At 35.2% G+C, this 14,904-nt stretch overlaps 1 protein-coding gene across 7 annotated transcripts in view; it reads left to right on the top strand.

The window, feature by feature from the left end:
• Positions 1–14,904, top strand: part of SLC9B2 (solute carrier family 9 member B2) — a 60,821-nt gene that overhangs the window by 32,099 nt on the left and 13,818 nt on the right. For all 7 annotated transcript variants that reach the window (XM_032175963.2, XM_032176161.2, XM_058432543.1 and 4 more), the window contains exons 6-9: positions 202–329; positions 1,994–2,169; positions 4,148–4,254; positions 5,698–5,847. In XM_032175963.2, coding sequence (XP_032031854.1) covers positions 202–329; positions 1,994–2,169; positions 4,148–4,254; positions 5,698–5,847 — 561 coding nt within the window. The remainder of the gene's footprint in view (positions 1–201; positions 330–1,993; positions 2,170–4,147; positions 4,255–5,697; positions 5,848–14,904) is intronic.

Here is a 14,904-nt window from a genome sequence, read left to right on the forward strand (position 1 = left end):
TATCTTATAAGGTTGTAGTGAGGACTAAATAAGCTGTCTGAAAACACTTGGAGTGCTAAAATGTTCGTTAAATACAACTCATTACCTTGAAAACTCATGATGACCCAGACATGGTCCATATACTGAAGAGAAAGCATTCAAGGTCATCTTCTCTGCACATCTTCAGAGGATTATATTAGGATGTCTACTTTTCTATTTCAGGCCCTGAAGAAGTTAAAGGGCGTTTGTGTAAGACTGTCCATGGGTCCCTGTATTGTGGAGGCGTGCACATCTGCTCTTCTTGCCCATTACCTGCTGGGTTTACCATGGCAATGGGGATTTATACTGGGGTAATGATTGTTTCTTTGTCATATGAAAATATGTAGGGACATTTAGGCCTTTCCCTGATTCCATACAAGAGAATGCATAATAGAATTTTCTTATAGATATCAGAAAATGCAACACAGATGTTACAGCATAATCTAAATATTCTAACTTCAAAACATAGTTTATGTGTTAATAGGCGCTAACTCTTATAGTTAGCACCTACTATTCAAACTGTTGAAGAAATCGTGGTCTTTTGCCTACACCTGATTCAATGCCTGTTAAAGAGATACTGGATACCACCTAAAGTCTGCACAAAGGATAATAAACACAGCAACAGTGATCAACAGCTACTATTGTTTTCCTCCTGTCACCAGACTATTATGACTTGGCAGTTCTGCTGTCTCTTCCTTCCACTGTCAGTTCTTTACTTCCAACAGTTAAGAGCCACACAAAGTAAATAAATAAGAAAGGACTTAGTAGGAATTTAGTGCTAATAAGAGGCAAGAAGTAAGAAATTCTTCTCATGGTTAAGACTCTGGAACTCTACTCCCTGGATTCAAATCCCAGCCTTGTGATTTTCCAGTGCGTGATCTTTAACAAGTATTTAATCTCTCTGTGCCTCAGTTTCCTCAATTATAAAATTAAGATAGATTATGTCTATCTTATAGGGTTGTTGTGAGGATTAAATTAGTGAATACGTGTAAAGTGCTCAAAATGGTATCTGGTACATAGTAAATCTGTAAAATGCTTTCCGCTGTTACCACTGCTGTTGTTACTGGTATCAATGTGACTGTCATATCATTTTCTTCTAATCTGTTGCCTTATTTGACATAGCAAGCCCTGATAGAAGGCCCAGCATCACTGGGTTCCAAATCAGAAAGTCCATGCATTGTTTTTCAAACCTTATAACGTGAATTTTTTTGTTTAAAAAAGCCAGCATCCTGGGGCCTACCCTCATTAGGCCTTCTATACCACTAATAAATATATCTTTTTAGGCAACCTAAGTAGTCCAAAGCAGGTTGTTTATGGCTACATTTTGAAAAACAGTGTTCTGTAGAAGTTTTATACATACATGTTTTTCTGGATTCATGCTTCTCTGCCATTTGAAAGACTGTAGTTGTCAATGATAGACTGGATTAAAAAAATGTGGCACATATACACCATGGAATACTATGCAGCCATAAAAAAGGATGAGTTCATGTCCTTTGTAGGGACATGGATGAAGCTGGAAACCATCATTCTCAGCAAACTATCGCAAGGACAAAAAAACAAACACCGCATGTTCTCACTCATAGGTGGGAATTGAACAATGAGAACACATGGACACAGGAAGGGGAACATCACACACCGGGGCCTGTTGTGGTGTGGGGGGAAGGGGGAGGGATAGCATTAGGAGATAAACCTGATGTTAAATGACGAGTTAATGGGTGCAGCACACCAACATGGCACATGTATACATATGTAACAAACCTGGACGTTGTGCACATGTACCCTAAAACTTAAAGTACAAAAAAAAAGAAAAAAAAAAACAAAAACAATTCTTATTAGAGTTTGTTTTTTTAATTTAGAAAAAAAAAGAAAGACTGTAGTTGTCCAAGTATAACCCCTAAAAAGTGGAGGGTATTATAATTTCAAAATAGTAATAAGTAAGATGTTATCATAAATGTTTAAAATGCTGTCTGCCTAGTTTTGTTTTAGGTGCTGTATCTCCAGCTGTTGTGGTGCCTTCAATGCTCCTTTTGCAGGGAGGAGGCTATGGTGTTGAGAAGGGTGTCCCAACCTTGCTCATGGCAGCTGGCAGCTTCGATGACATTCTGGCCATCACTGGCTTCAACACATGCTTGGGCATAGCCTTTTCCACAGGTAACCTAATCAGTTCACAACAGGCTTTACTCCTGCACTGTAGGGATGTAGGTTAAAATGTTCTAAGCATGACATATTTGCTTGATAATTGATTAAGGCAAATTAAAAATAGGCAAAAGAACACTAAGAGTTCTGTACCTAAGGAGGGGCCAGAAGCTGTCTATCTTTACTCTCTTCCTCCCTCTAGGGACTGCTCAAGTAGCATGCAGTAGGTGCAGTACGGCGGGGGCGGTACAAGGTAGAAACATTTAAAGAACAGTTTCTGCTTGAAGTGATCCAGGAACGTTCAGGCTTCACACAAAAGATGTGTGGAGACTTCATACTAAAGTTAAGTAGGTTTTTCAAGGAGCACAAATGACAGAGAGCAGTCCAAGTGAAAGGAACAGCATGCCTTTAAAATAAGAAAAATTTCTCTTCTCTCCTCTTCAGCTTTTTATGGGTAATAACAGCAATGATTTTAATGGATGTCCTATTAATACTTAGTAAGTGTCTGAAATTGAGGTATTTTGTTTCAAGTATAATAAAAGAAGAACTTAAGTTATTTTTTCTCCCACTGTTGTTCAACACCTATATTAAACTGATGTGAACAGATAGTATGCTTGATCTTAGCCAAAAGGCCAAAAGCAGTTCAACACTTTTATTATCCTGTGGTACAGCACAAGTTTAAGTTCATTTCTTAATCTTATGTTCAAAATTGGGATATAAAATTTGCAACATTATATGATTGACAAAGTATAATTGTAATCTAAGTTTAGCTTCAGATTCTGTAGTGGGAACACATCTTCTTGGCAGGTTATACATTCTCGTTATCTCCCTATAGTTATCTTCCCATTCTGTGATTGTGTATGATTTATGCCTGTTACCTAGAATCCCACCCTGTCTCATTGCTCCAGAGCCTGCCTTCCATCCATTCCCTGGTAAATTGATTTTCTCAAAACATTGTTTTCATTACATTACTTTCTTGTTCAAGAACCTTTGAGGATGCTCTGCTACCTATTAAGTCAAATTCATACTCCTATTTTTAATGCTACTACACATATCTAAATTTATGTTCATACCACTGTCCTGGTATATACCTTTAAAACAATTGTTCTCAGCCTTAGCATCACACTAGAATTACCTGGGCGATTTTTAAAAATACTCTTATGTAGGTCCTATCTTAGACAATTAAATCAGAACCTTTGGGAGTGGAAACCAGTGCAGCTTGGAATAGGAACCACAGCTTTAGAGCAACAGAGTTTGCATCAGAATCATGGTGGTGGGAGGAGAAAGGAAAAAGGCAGTGGGGTTTTCATAAGCTACAGCTCGAAGAACCTTCCTAGTTGACTCTGCTGTGTTTCCTCTCCCCGCCCCACCTCCCCAGCAACTAAGTGTGGTCCTTAGACCTTTTGGATCTGAGCCCTGCTAGACTTACTGAATCAGATTTTTAGGGGTGGGGCCAAAGACTTTTTTTTTTTAACACCTCAATATACCAGAGACTAAAGCTAATTAGCTACTTGCTACATATTCATGGTAAATTATTACCACAATAGCTTAAGCATAATGCTACTATCACAACTAGATGCTTTTAACAGTCATAGCTTTACCTGGTAGAAAGCTATCCTAGCTAAATAAAATTACTTCAGAGGTAATTTTATTTAGATAAGAAGAATGATTGCCATAATAACAAGAGACCACAGAAACTAGTTAGTACATTTTTCTTGGGACAGTCTGTGAAGTGCTTTGTGTGTGGAGAAACTTTAATATAATTTTCTGCACAATGTGCTAACAAAAAAATTTTTTTAATTAAAGTTTCCTAAATCCTATATGCTATGGGGGAAAATGTACGTTCTACATACATATTTAAGAATATGGAAAGCAGAAACTCTCTTTAAAATGTTTCTTCTTTGTAATTAGATGCTTTATGTTGATGATTGTGGAATAAAACTTGTGTATTTGTTGGATTTAGAGCTCTAAGTTTTTTTAATGTATTTTTCAGGCTCTACTGTCTTTAATGTCCTCAGAGGAGTTTTGGAGGTGGTAATTGGTGTGGCAACTGGATCTGTTCTTGGATTTTTCATTCAGTACTTTCCAAGCCGTGACCAGGTGAAAGAAATAATATGTGGGAAAGTTGTGCTCTCAAATATCATTGGGAAAACATTCTAGAACACTTCCTCCAAAGACAGATGTGAAGGACATGTTTGAGCAAATGGTCCCTCATTTTAAAATTGCTTACTGCTATCCATGAGATTTATGAAGTGGGCTCAATATAGAAGATTTCAATGCAGTCCTGTAATGGGTTTCTGTTTTATATTCTGTACATTTCAAATTCCACTGTAAAACAAATAATATCATTCCAAAGTAATAGGATATGCAAGTTTTTTAAATGTTCATAATACTCAACTAAACCCAGATGTATAATAGCTTTTTTGTACCCTTTTTTAGTATCAAAATATCTTAGATTCTAGCCAGGCCTGGTAGTCCCAGCCACTCAGGAGGCTGAGGCAAAAGGATCCCTCTGGGAGTTTGAGTCCAGTCTGAGCAACATAGCAAGAGCCCATATCTAATACATACATGCATACACACACACATAAATCAGGCAATCATCATCCAGTGCCACTTTGTTCAGTACAGTAGCCACTAGCTACGTGTGGCTATAGCAGATACAGAACATTTCCATCATCACTAAACATTCTATTGGAAAGCACTGCTCTAGTACAACCCACAAAATAGTTCATAAAGAGATTTCTATTACTATGACCATTTTACTGATAAGGAAATTGAGGCTTAGGCAGGGTAAGTGACTTGAACAAGGTCACATAGTTAGAAAGCAGTGGAACTGGGAATGAACTTAGGTAATTCACCTGCAGAGCTTGCATGCCTTTTCCAAGTTAAGCACTTTTAAAGACCTACTTTCTAAAGTTATCAAGAAGTTTAAAAGCCTGGACAGGGAAAAGTAAAGGGAAAAAAAGTACACAATTCTTAGACTTTAAAACAACACCAACAAAAACTAATGTCAGTCTAGAACCTCTTAAAGCTTCCTGGTTTTCAAAGATTCAGAAAGAAAAACCAAGGGGGCGTCAAATTTAAAACAGTAAACATAGAGCCTGAAAATAATAGAGATATATATTTAACCTTCACACAAACCCTATGATGTAAATGCTTTCAGGAAACAAAGCTTGGAGAGGTTAAGTAATATGGCCACTACAGACGCCAACGATGTATAAAAACTATAAGTTTAACCTTGGTCTGTCCAGCTCCAAAGCTCGTGTACTTTTTTTCTGCTACTTCATTAAGTGCTGTGAAATTCTGCATTGATAACTGCAGAGGAGAGAATTGGTGTTCCTGAAAGAAGAGCTCACCTTTGCAGTGTGCTAACTGTGCTTTTGTTTAAGGAAATAAAGTAAATGTTATGTAGTGCACTTGTTTTGTCTATTTACATAGACATTTTAATTTTTATTTTCTTTCTAAATCCTAGATATGGAAAAAATCAATCATTAAAAATCAGGGATTTGAAATAATTAGCAAATGAATTTTTTTCTCCTAAAGGACAAACTTGTGTGTAAGAGAACATTCCTTGTGTTGGGGTTGTCTGTGCTAGCTGTGTTCAGCAGTGTGCATTTTGGTTTCCCTGGATCAGGAGGACTGTGCACGTTGGTCATGGCTTTCCTTGCAGGCATGGGATGGACCAGCGAAAAGGTGAATTTCATTTTAAGTTTTTCTGCTCATGACTCTTTTCTAATGAGATTAAGTTGGCTTTCCAGATACTTTCTTAGCATCGAATTAATAAAATATTTCATTATAAAAGCTATCTTATGGCATATACGAATGTACACCCAATGTTCATCTTTTTTCCCCTTACACATCAATCTATAACTTGATGTCTTTACTTAAAATATATCATGGTCATACTACCGTAATGCCTTCCTTATTCTTTGTAATGGCTACAGAATATTGAATTTTATAGATATTTACGTTGTTTCTAATTTTCTGCCAAGATAAACAGTGCTTCAGTAATATATCCTTACATACCATATTTCATAAACTCTGAGTCAATTCTAAAAAACACAATTATTTTATATGACACCAAGAAAGAAAAAAAAAGTGCCAATTAAACTATAACATAACATTCTAATTTCAGAAATGTTAAAATATAAAAATATGTGTCTTAAAATCAATAAAATATAGTATATATTTTAGTTTATACAATAAATTTCTAGAAATCAGATTGCTGTAGGAAAGAGTACTCACATTTATACTTTTGATAATATCAATATGACCTTTTAAAAGACTGTACCAATTTATATTTTTATCAATATTATGTGAGAGGATCTGTTTTTCTGATCTAAGTCTTCGAGATATTTTGCTGATATTATGAATTAAAAATATATCTTATTATTATTCTGATTTTCATTTCTTTATGGGCAATGCTCATCATCTTTTCATATGATTACTACCCAGTTTGTTCAAAAGCCTTTGCCATTTTTATAAGGTTGCTTTGGTTTTTCATACTGATTTTCAAGATTATTAAGAATATTCATTTGGTTTATATGTATTATGGAAATTCACTAGTTGTCATTTATTTATTTTAATTTTCAGATGCACTTTTATAGATTTGAACTTGATAGGATCATATGCTATTCTGCTTAATGAAGATGTTGGTGACCTAAAATAAATGCAGCTATATCATTTTGAGATAATCTTACAAAGCCTGAAGACAACTGTTTAAAATAATTAAACTTAAATAATTAAAATAATGCCATATGGAAAATATGGAAACGTTACAAATTTTGAGATGAGATATATAATCATAACTCAATTAAGTGGATCTCTGTGGGGATCTTCCATAGACAGCATTCACTGTGGGTAAATAACATTCATTCTCATATCAACAGTGTAACAGAACTGCTTTCTGTCACCACCTCTTTACAAATCTTTGCAAATTGAAATCAACTCATTATATTATACTGTCATGGGTAAAAAGAGAAAAAGGAATTAATAAATTTTTATTGCTACTCTGTATGAGGCACTAAGTGGATATGGTCATTTATTTTCACAAAAATACCTTTGAAAAGTATTATGATTTCTACTTTATAGAAGCTATATGTCAGAAAGACTTAAATAACATGTCCAAGGTCACAAAATTAGAAAATGGCACTGAGATTTAAGCTCAGATTAATTTGACTCCAAGGTGACTTGTACTATGCTGTAGTACAACTGTAGCATTATTGTGCATGACACAATTTTATATTTTGACATCTGTTTGAGTAACACTTACCATGTGTATTTAAACATAATTCTAAACTTTTGCAGTTTAAAATTCAGTTTCTAAATTCATAAATGATAGGATAAAAGGAATAAACAATGAGAAGGAGCAATATCATTTGAAACAGAGCATAAAAAGTAGTTTTAGCAACAGGGAAATCAAGGTGAGACTGATACCTCCTGCAAGTGGGCACTGGATAAGAGCACAGAAAGAAAAAGGAGGGAAAGGGAAACTTTGATCACTTCCAATTACACTGTTATTCAGAGAAACTATAATGTGGTTATCTAGAAATGATTCTTATAAACCAAACCATTGTTCCCTTTGTTTACATTTCCTGTAGCCCTGCTACGTAGAAGGTCAGTGTAACCCCACAATGAGAAAGATAACTATTAACATTTTTAAAAATATTTACCTCTAGTAACTCTCCTATGGGAATCTCTTTATCTGCACACATGGATGCACCATAGTTGGGTTTTTGGATTTTTTACCCATTCCTTTATATATAGTTATAAGGTTATTTCCACTCTCTGCTATTTTAAATTATGCTGAAATGATCAAAAATTGATCACTTCCTTAAGGAATATTCCTAACAGTAAAATTTGGGGGTGAAATAATATGAACATTTTGAGGTTTTCAACACATATTACCAAACTGCTTTCTAGAGTTCTATCCATTTACTTTTCTACCAGTAAAATATGAAGTACCTGTCTCATTACAACTTCACCTTAGAATAGTTTTCTCAAACTTTAGCAGAATTACCTAGAAGGATTGTTAAATTTGAGTTCTGGGCCCTACTGCAAATTTCTGATTTTAGACTGTGGTGGGGCTTGAGAATTTGCACTTCTAATTAATTTCCAGATGAGGCTGATGTTGCCAGTCTAGGGACTACACTGTGAACCACTGGCTTAAAATATTATTGCTTTTAATCTTTAGCCATACTGATAGGTAAAAAGTTGCATCTTGTTTATTTTGTGTTTCTTTAACAGTGAAATTGAACAGTTTTTCACATATTTAGACACTTGTATTTTTTTTCTTTTTCTTTGATAGGTCTTTTGTTCATTGTCTTCCAAAGTATAATGTGTGTTGATTATCCATCTGTAAGATACACCCCCCAATACACATATCTACATAAGTGATGACACAGTCTTCGTTACCCTGGGCTTATCTTTTATACACAGCCTATTCAATGACTCCATTTTCTTTATAGGCAAATTCATTTTAGTTTTGGCATTATGAAAAACCCACAAGAAGATAAGTTGTAACTTTTCTATGTTTTTCTATGTTTTGCAATATATAAGCCCATGTCTGATGTTCAACTAGTCTGAAGTGTTATAATCAAAATACAAATTGTGGTCTTTGTCCACACTTTAGAAATAAAAAATAATTTGATATAGAAATCTTGTTAGTCCTTCTACTTTCATTACTATTCTGAGTGTATGAAATACATTTGAGGACTTCTGTTAAACAATTAGTCCCAGCAACAAAAGTCTAAGTAATCTTTGTACCTTTTTATGTTGTTCACTTTTAACACTTAGGTATTTTATATTTTCATGTAGTCAGATCTGTCAGTCTCTTATAATAGTTTTAATTTTTTTGAAGAGCTCTTTGTTAGTGAAATATATGTTATTTATTCTTAACAATAATCTTGAAAGGTAAACATTAGAGCAACTTTTAAAGTCAGGATACCAAGGCTTACAAATACTAAGTATATTGCAAACGCCAAAAATATTTGACCAGAGGACAAAAAGTAAGTGGCAGAGCCAGGATAAGAATATACCATTTGAGACTGGGTGCGGTGGCTCACATCTGTAATCCCAGCACTTTGGGAGACCGATGTGGGCGGATCATGAGGTCAGGAATTCGAGACCAGCCTGGCCAGCATGGTGAAACCTCATCTCTAATAAAAATACAAAAAATTAGCCGGGCATGGTGGTATGCGCCTGTAGTCCCAGCTACTTGGGTGGCTGAGGCAGAGAATTGCTTGAACCTGGCAGGCGGAGGTTACAGTGAGCCGAGATCGCGCCATTGCACTCCAGCCTGGGTGACAGACCGAGACTCCGTCTCAAAAAAAAAAAAAAAAAGAATATACCATCTGAATATATCAAAATGGTTCCCCAAAGAAAGGAAGGAAAAGTAATGTTTATTGACTCTGTCGTGTGGCAGGCACTCTCCATATCTTTTCTAATTTAGTACTCAGGAAAGTTCTTATTCCTGTAGGAACTAAACCAAAGTCCTGAGTTTGGATTCCTTTTCTTACCTTATTCTAAAGGATAGCCTAGGGCCAAGAGCTCAGACTCCTCAGGCCAGTCTCAACTCTACAGCTTTTACTAGGTGTGTCTGACCATGTACAAGTTATCTAACTTCCCAATGATGATGACAACTTCACTGACTGGAGGATTCGGTAAAATAACCTATGCAAAGCACTAAGGAAAGTGCTTAATCATAGAACACATTCAGTGAATAATAACCCTTATTATTTTTATAGTTACCTCCAGAACAGCATGATATCATACTAAGAGCATAAGATTTAAAATATAGAGATTGGGATGCCAATCCCAGTTCTACTACTTTCTAGCTGTATAATCCCAAGCATGTTATTTGCCTTCCCAAATACTCAGTTTTCTCAACTCTAAAGTGAATACAATAATCATCTAAAAAATTGCTGTAACTATTATGTGAGAAAATGAAAATGACACACTTGTAAATTCTACAGGGCTGTAGCAATATTGTTGTTAACTTATTAGACTTTGAAAAGCTAAAATATTTTATAAAATTCTGTTTGTGTCCATAGTTTTCTGATACTATTTTATACTTTGTGCTTGGTTTTCTTATAAGCATTAATCTTTCCATTCGTTTGTTGTATTCAGATGCACTCACCTTTTTTAAAGCTGCTTCTCTTTTTTTGTCTGTTGTCAAATCTAGTGCTGCTTCTAATGACTTTTACAGATTTTTTTTGTTGATAACGGTATTTTGGATTTTCTGAATATTAAAATGTTCTTTCAAAAAACTATAAACTTAAGTAGATATCCAACTCATGATGAAACTTCCATTTATCTTAACTTTCTCCTTTGTCAGTCCTCCAAAGTAATTGATATTTTTTCAGATTCTTACTAATGATGCATACAAATGTGTCAAATGGCCTTAATTTTCAAGGGACAACACAGTCTTCATTACCCTGGGCTTATCTTTTATACACAGCCTATTCAGTGACTCCATTTTCTTTATAGGCAAATTCATTTTAGTTTTGACATTATGGAAAACCCACAAGAAGATACATTGTGACTTTTCTATGTTTTTCTATGTTTTGCAATATATAAGCCCATGTCTGATGTTCAACTAGTCTAAAGTGTTATAATCAAAATACAAATTGTGGCCTTTGTCTACAGTTTAGAAATAAAAAATAGTTTGATACAGAAATATTTTTAGTCCTACTTTCATTTGTATTCTAAGTATATGAAACACATTTGAGGACTTCTCTTAAACAATTATTCATGGCAAAAAAAGTCTAAGTAATCTAAAATTAATAGAGTTGATTCTTGTTCTTTACTACAGTGAGTATCAACTAAAGTCTACGTTGGCTGGATGCAGTGGGTCACACCTGTAATCCCAGCACTTGGGAGGCTGAGGCAGGCAGATTGCCTGAGCTCTGGAGTTTGAGACCAGCCTGGGCAACATGACAAAACCTCATCTCTACTAAAAATACGAAACTTTCCCAGGTGTGGTGGTGCACACCTGTAGTCCCAGCCTACTCGGGAAACTGAGGCAGGAGAATCACTTGAACCCAGGATTGAAGGTTGCAATGAGCCAAGATCACATCACTGCACACCAGCCTGGGCGACATAGCAAGACTCTGCCTCAAAAAAAAGAAAAGTCTTACCTTTAGCTATAATATACTAAAAAAACTAAATTAAAAAGTAAAATTTAAAGATATGTGGAAGGGTGTTAACTGGATCGTAGTTTTGGCAGAACTAGCCATTACATAATAAATGATCTTAGATGTTATCTAATATAAACCTTTTGTTCTACAGATGAGAAAGTGAGGTACTCAGAGGCAAGTGCCTTGCAGTTAGTGGTGGAAGGTTCAAACTTAACTCATTATCTGATGAAAACATAACATTTTGCAGGCTATAGAAACAGAACTATTAAATAAATCAACCAATGCCCTTACATATGCTCTCTTTCAACACTTGTAAGCTGAATGGAAATAGAATCTTCCCCCTATAAACACGCCAGAAATAATGCAAATAAAGAATACAAAGAAACATTGTAATCCTTCTTTGTCAAACTGCTGAATATATTAATAGTAAGTCCTCATTTTAGCATTGTCAGTAGGTTCTCAGAAGCTGCAATTTTAAGTGAAAGGACAAATAACAAAACCAATTTTACCATAGGCCAATTGATATAAACAAGAGCTAAGTTCCTAAGGCATATTTCTGGTCACAAAAACATCACCAAACTTCTGAATAAAAACCAAAACACTGTGAAGATTAAACATTGAAATAATTGTAATCTACACATACATTTCAGAAAGGTTAATACAAACAAGTAAGATAATAAGCCCGAGCCTATCCCAGAGGCTGAGGGCAGAAGGCAGGCACCAACCCTACACAGGATGCCATCCCATCACAGGGTGCATTCACATACTCCCACACTCATTCAGATAGGGACCATGTAGACACATCAGTTCACCTAATGAGAACATCTTTGGGATTTAGGAGGAAACCAAATTACTCACAGAAAATGCTTGCAGATATGGGGAGAACATGAAGAATTGATTTTTTTTTCATTGCTGGAAGGAAACAACGTTGAAAGAAAGGACATTATTTGAGGACCTGGTGTATATATTGCAGATCCTTAAATTGTGTAATTGTAAGCATTGAAATGTCATCAAAAAATATAGCTTCTTTTTAGTTATGAGAAAATCTGTTCTATGTAAATTCTTAGACAGTATAACAGGTACTGCTCAATTGCCCTCCAAAAAAGCATTATCAATTTGTTGTCCTGCCAAGTGGTGAGTTTCCTTACAAAGTCATGAACACTTTTCATTATTAAAACGTTTTACTATTTATCCAATGTGGTGTTCCCCCTTGAAAACAAAAAGGCATGTCAATTTAATTTGTGTTTCATAATTACTCAGTTTTAGTGTCTTAGATTTTGTGACTATTTGTATCTCTTCTTCTGTGAATTAGTTATGCATATGTATTGCCCATTTTTCTTTTTTTTTTCTTTTCAGCTTTTATTTTAGGTTCAAGGGGTACATGTGCAGGTTTGTTACATGGATAAATGATGTGTTGCAAGGGCTTGGAGTACAGATAATTTTGTCACCCAGGTAATCAGCATACTATTTTCAATCCTCACCCTCCTGCCACCCTCCACTTTAAAATAGGCCCCAGTGTTTATCATGCCCTTCTTTGTGTCCCTGTGGACTCACTGTTTAGCTCCCACTTATAAGTGATAACTGTGGTATTTGGTTTTCTGTTCCTGCATTAATTAGCTTAGGATTATGGCCTCCAGTTCCATCGACGTCACTGCAAAGGACATGATTTCATTATTTTTTATGACTGCATGGTATTCCATCGTATATATGTACATGGTATCTATGAGTTCTTGCCACATTGCTTGTTCTTGTTGGCTTTGTGACATATCAGATGGTTGTAGGGGTGCAGCTTTATCTCTGGGTTCTCTAGCCTGTTCTTTTGATTCATGTGTCTGTCTTAGTACCAGTAACATTGCTGTTTTAGTTACTGTAGCCTTGTAGTATATAGTATATATACTACATAGTATATATATATATGTAGTATATATATAGTATATAGTATAGTTATATATAGTATATATATACTATAGTTATATATATAGTATATATATATATACTATATATATAGTATACAGTATAGTTTGAATTCAAATAGTGTGATGCCTCCAGCTTTTTTCATTTTTCTTATCTGCATAGTACTCTATGGTGTATATGTACCACATTTTCTTTATCTAGTCTACTGTTGATGGGCATGTAGGTTGATTCCATGTCTTTGCTATTGTGAATAGCACTTTGATGAACATACACGTGCATGTGTCTTAATGGTAGGATGATTTCTGTTCCTTTGGGTATATAACCAGTAATGGAATGGCTGTGTCAAATGGTAGTTCTATTTATTTGAGAAATCTCCAGACTGCTTTCCACAGTGGCTGAACTAACTTACAGTCCCACCAGCAGTGTATCAGCATTCCCTTTTCTCCACAACCTCACCATCATCTGTTATTTTTTGACTTAATAATAGCCATTCTGTTGGTGGAAGTGTAAATTAATTCAACCATTGTGGAAGACAGTGTGGTGATTACTCAGACACCTAAAGACAGAAATGCATTTGACTCAGCAATCCTATTACTGGGTATATACCCAAAGGAATATAAATCATTCTGTTATAAAGACACATGCATGAGTGTGTTCGTTGCAACACTATTCACAATAGCAAAGACGTGAAATCAACAGAAATGCCTATTAATGATACATTGAATAAAGAAAATGTGGTATATATGCCCCCATCGAATACTCTGCAGCCATAAAAAAGAAGAAGATCATGTCCTTTTCAGGGACATAGATAGAGTGGGTGGCCATTATCCTTAGCAAACTAACACAGAAACAGAAAACCAAATACCACATTTTTGCTTATAAGTGGGAGCTAAATGATGAGAACACATGGACACATAGAGAAGAACAACAGACACTGGGGCCTATTGTAGGGTGGAGGGTGGGAGGAGGAAGAGGATCAGGAAAAATATAACTAATGGATACTAGGCTTAATACCAGAGTGATGAAATAATCTGTACAACAAACTCCCACAACACAAGTTTACCTATGTAACAAACCTGCACATGTGCCCCTGAATTTAAAATAAATGTTTTCAAAAAATTAAAAAGTATCAAAAGATGTACAATTATGTTTCCTTTGACATTTGGTCACCCAGTTTACTTCCACAAGCTCAAATATTGTGGTTAATTTTAAATATTAAAAAAATAATAATAGCCATCCTGACTGATGTGAGATGGTGTCTCATTTTGGTTTTGATTTGCATTTCCCCAGTGATTAGAGATGTTGAGCATTTTTATATGCTTGTTGGCCACATGTATGTCTCCTTTTGAGAAGTATCTGTTCATGTGCTTTGCCCATTTTTTAATGGAGTTGTTTGTTTTCTGCTTGTTGATTTGTTTGAGTTTCTTAAAGATTCTGGACATTAGACCTTTGTCAGATGCATGGTTTGCAGATATTTTCTCCTGTTATAAAGGTTGTCTGTTTACTCCATTGATAGTATCTTCTGCTGTGCAGAGCTCTTTAGTTTAATAAGGTCCCACTTGTCAATCTTTGATTTTGTCACAATTGCTTTTGGAGTCTTCATCTTGAAGTCTTTGCCTGGGCCAATGTCCAGAATGGTATTTCCTAGATCTTCTAGGGGCTTTGTAGTTTTTGGTTTTACATTTAAGTCTTTCATTCA

This window comes from Hylobates moloch, unplaced genomic scaffold (genome assembly GCF_009828535.3).
Source record: "Hylobates moloch isolate HMO894 unplaced genomic scaffold, HMol_V3 SCAFFOLD_2, whole genome shotgun sequence".
Taxonomy (NCBI): Eukaryota; Metazoa; Chordata; class Mammalia; order Primates; family Hylobatidae; genus Hylobates; species Hylobates moloch.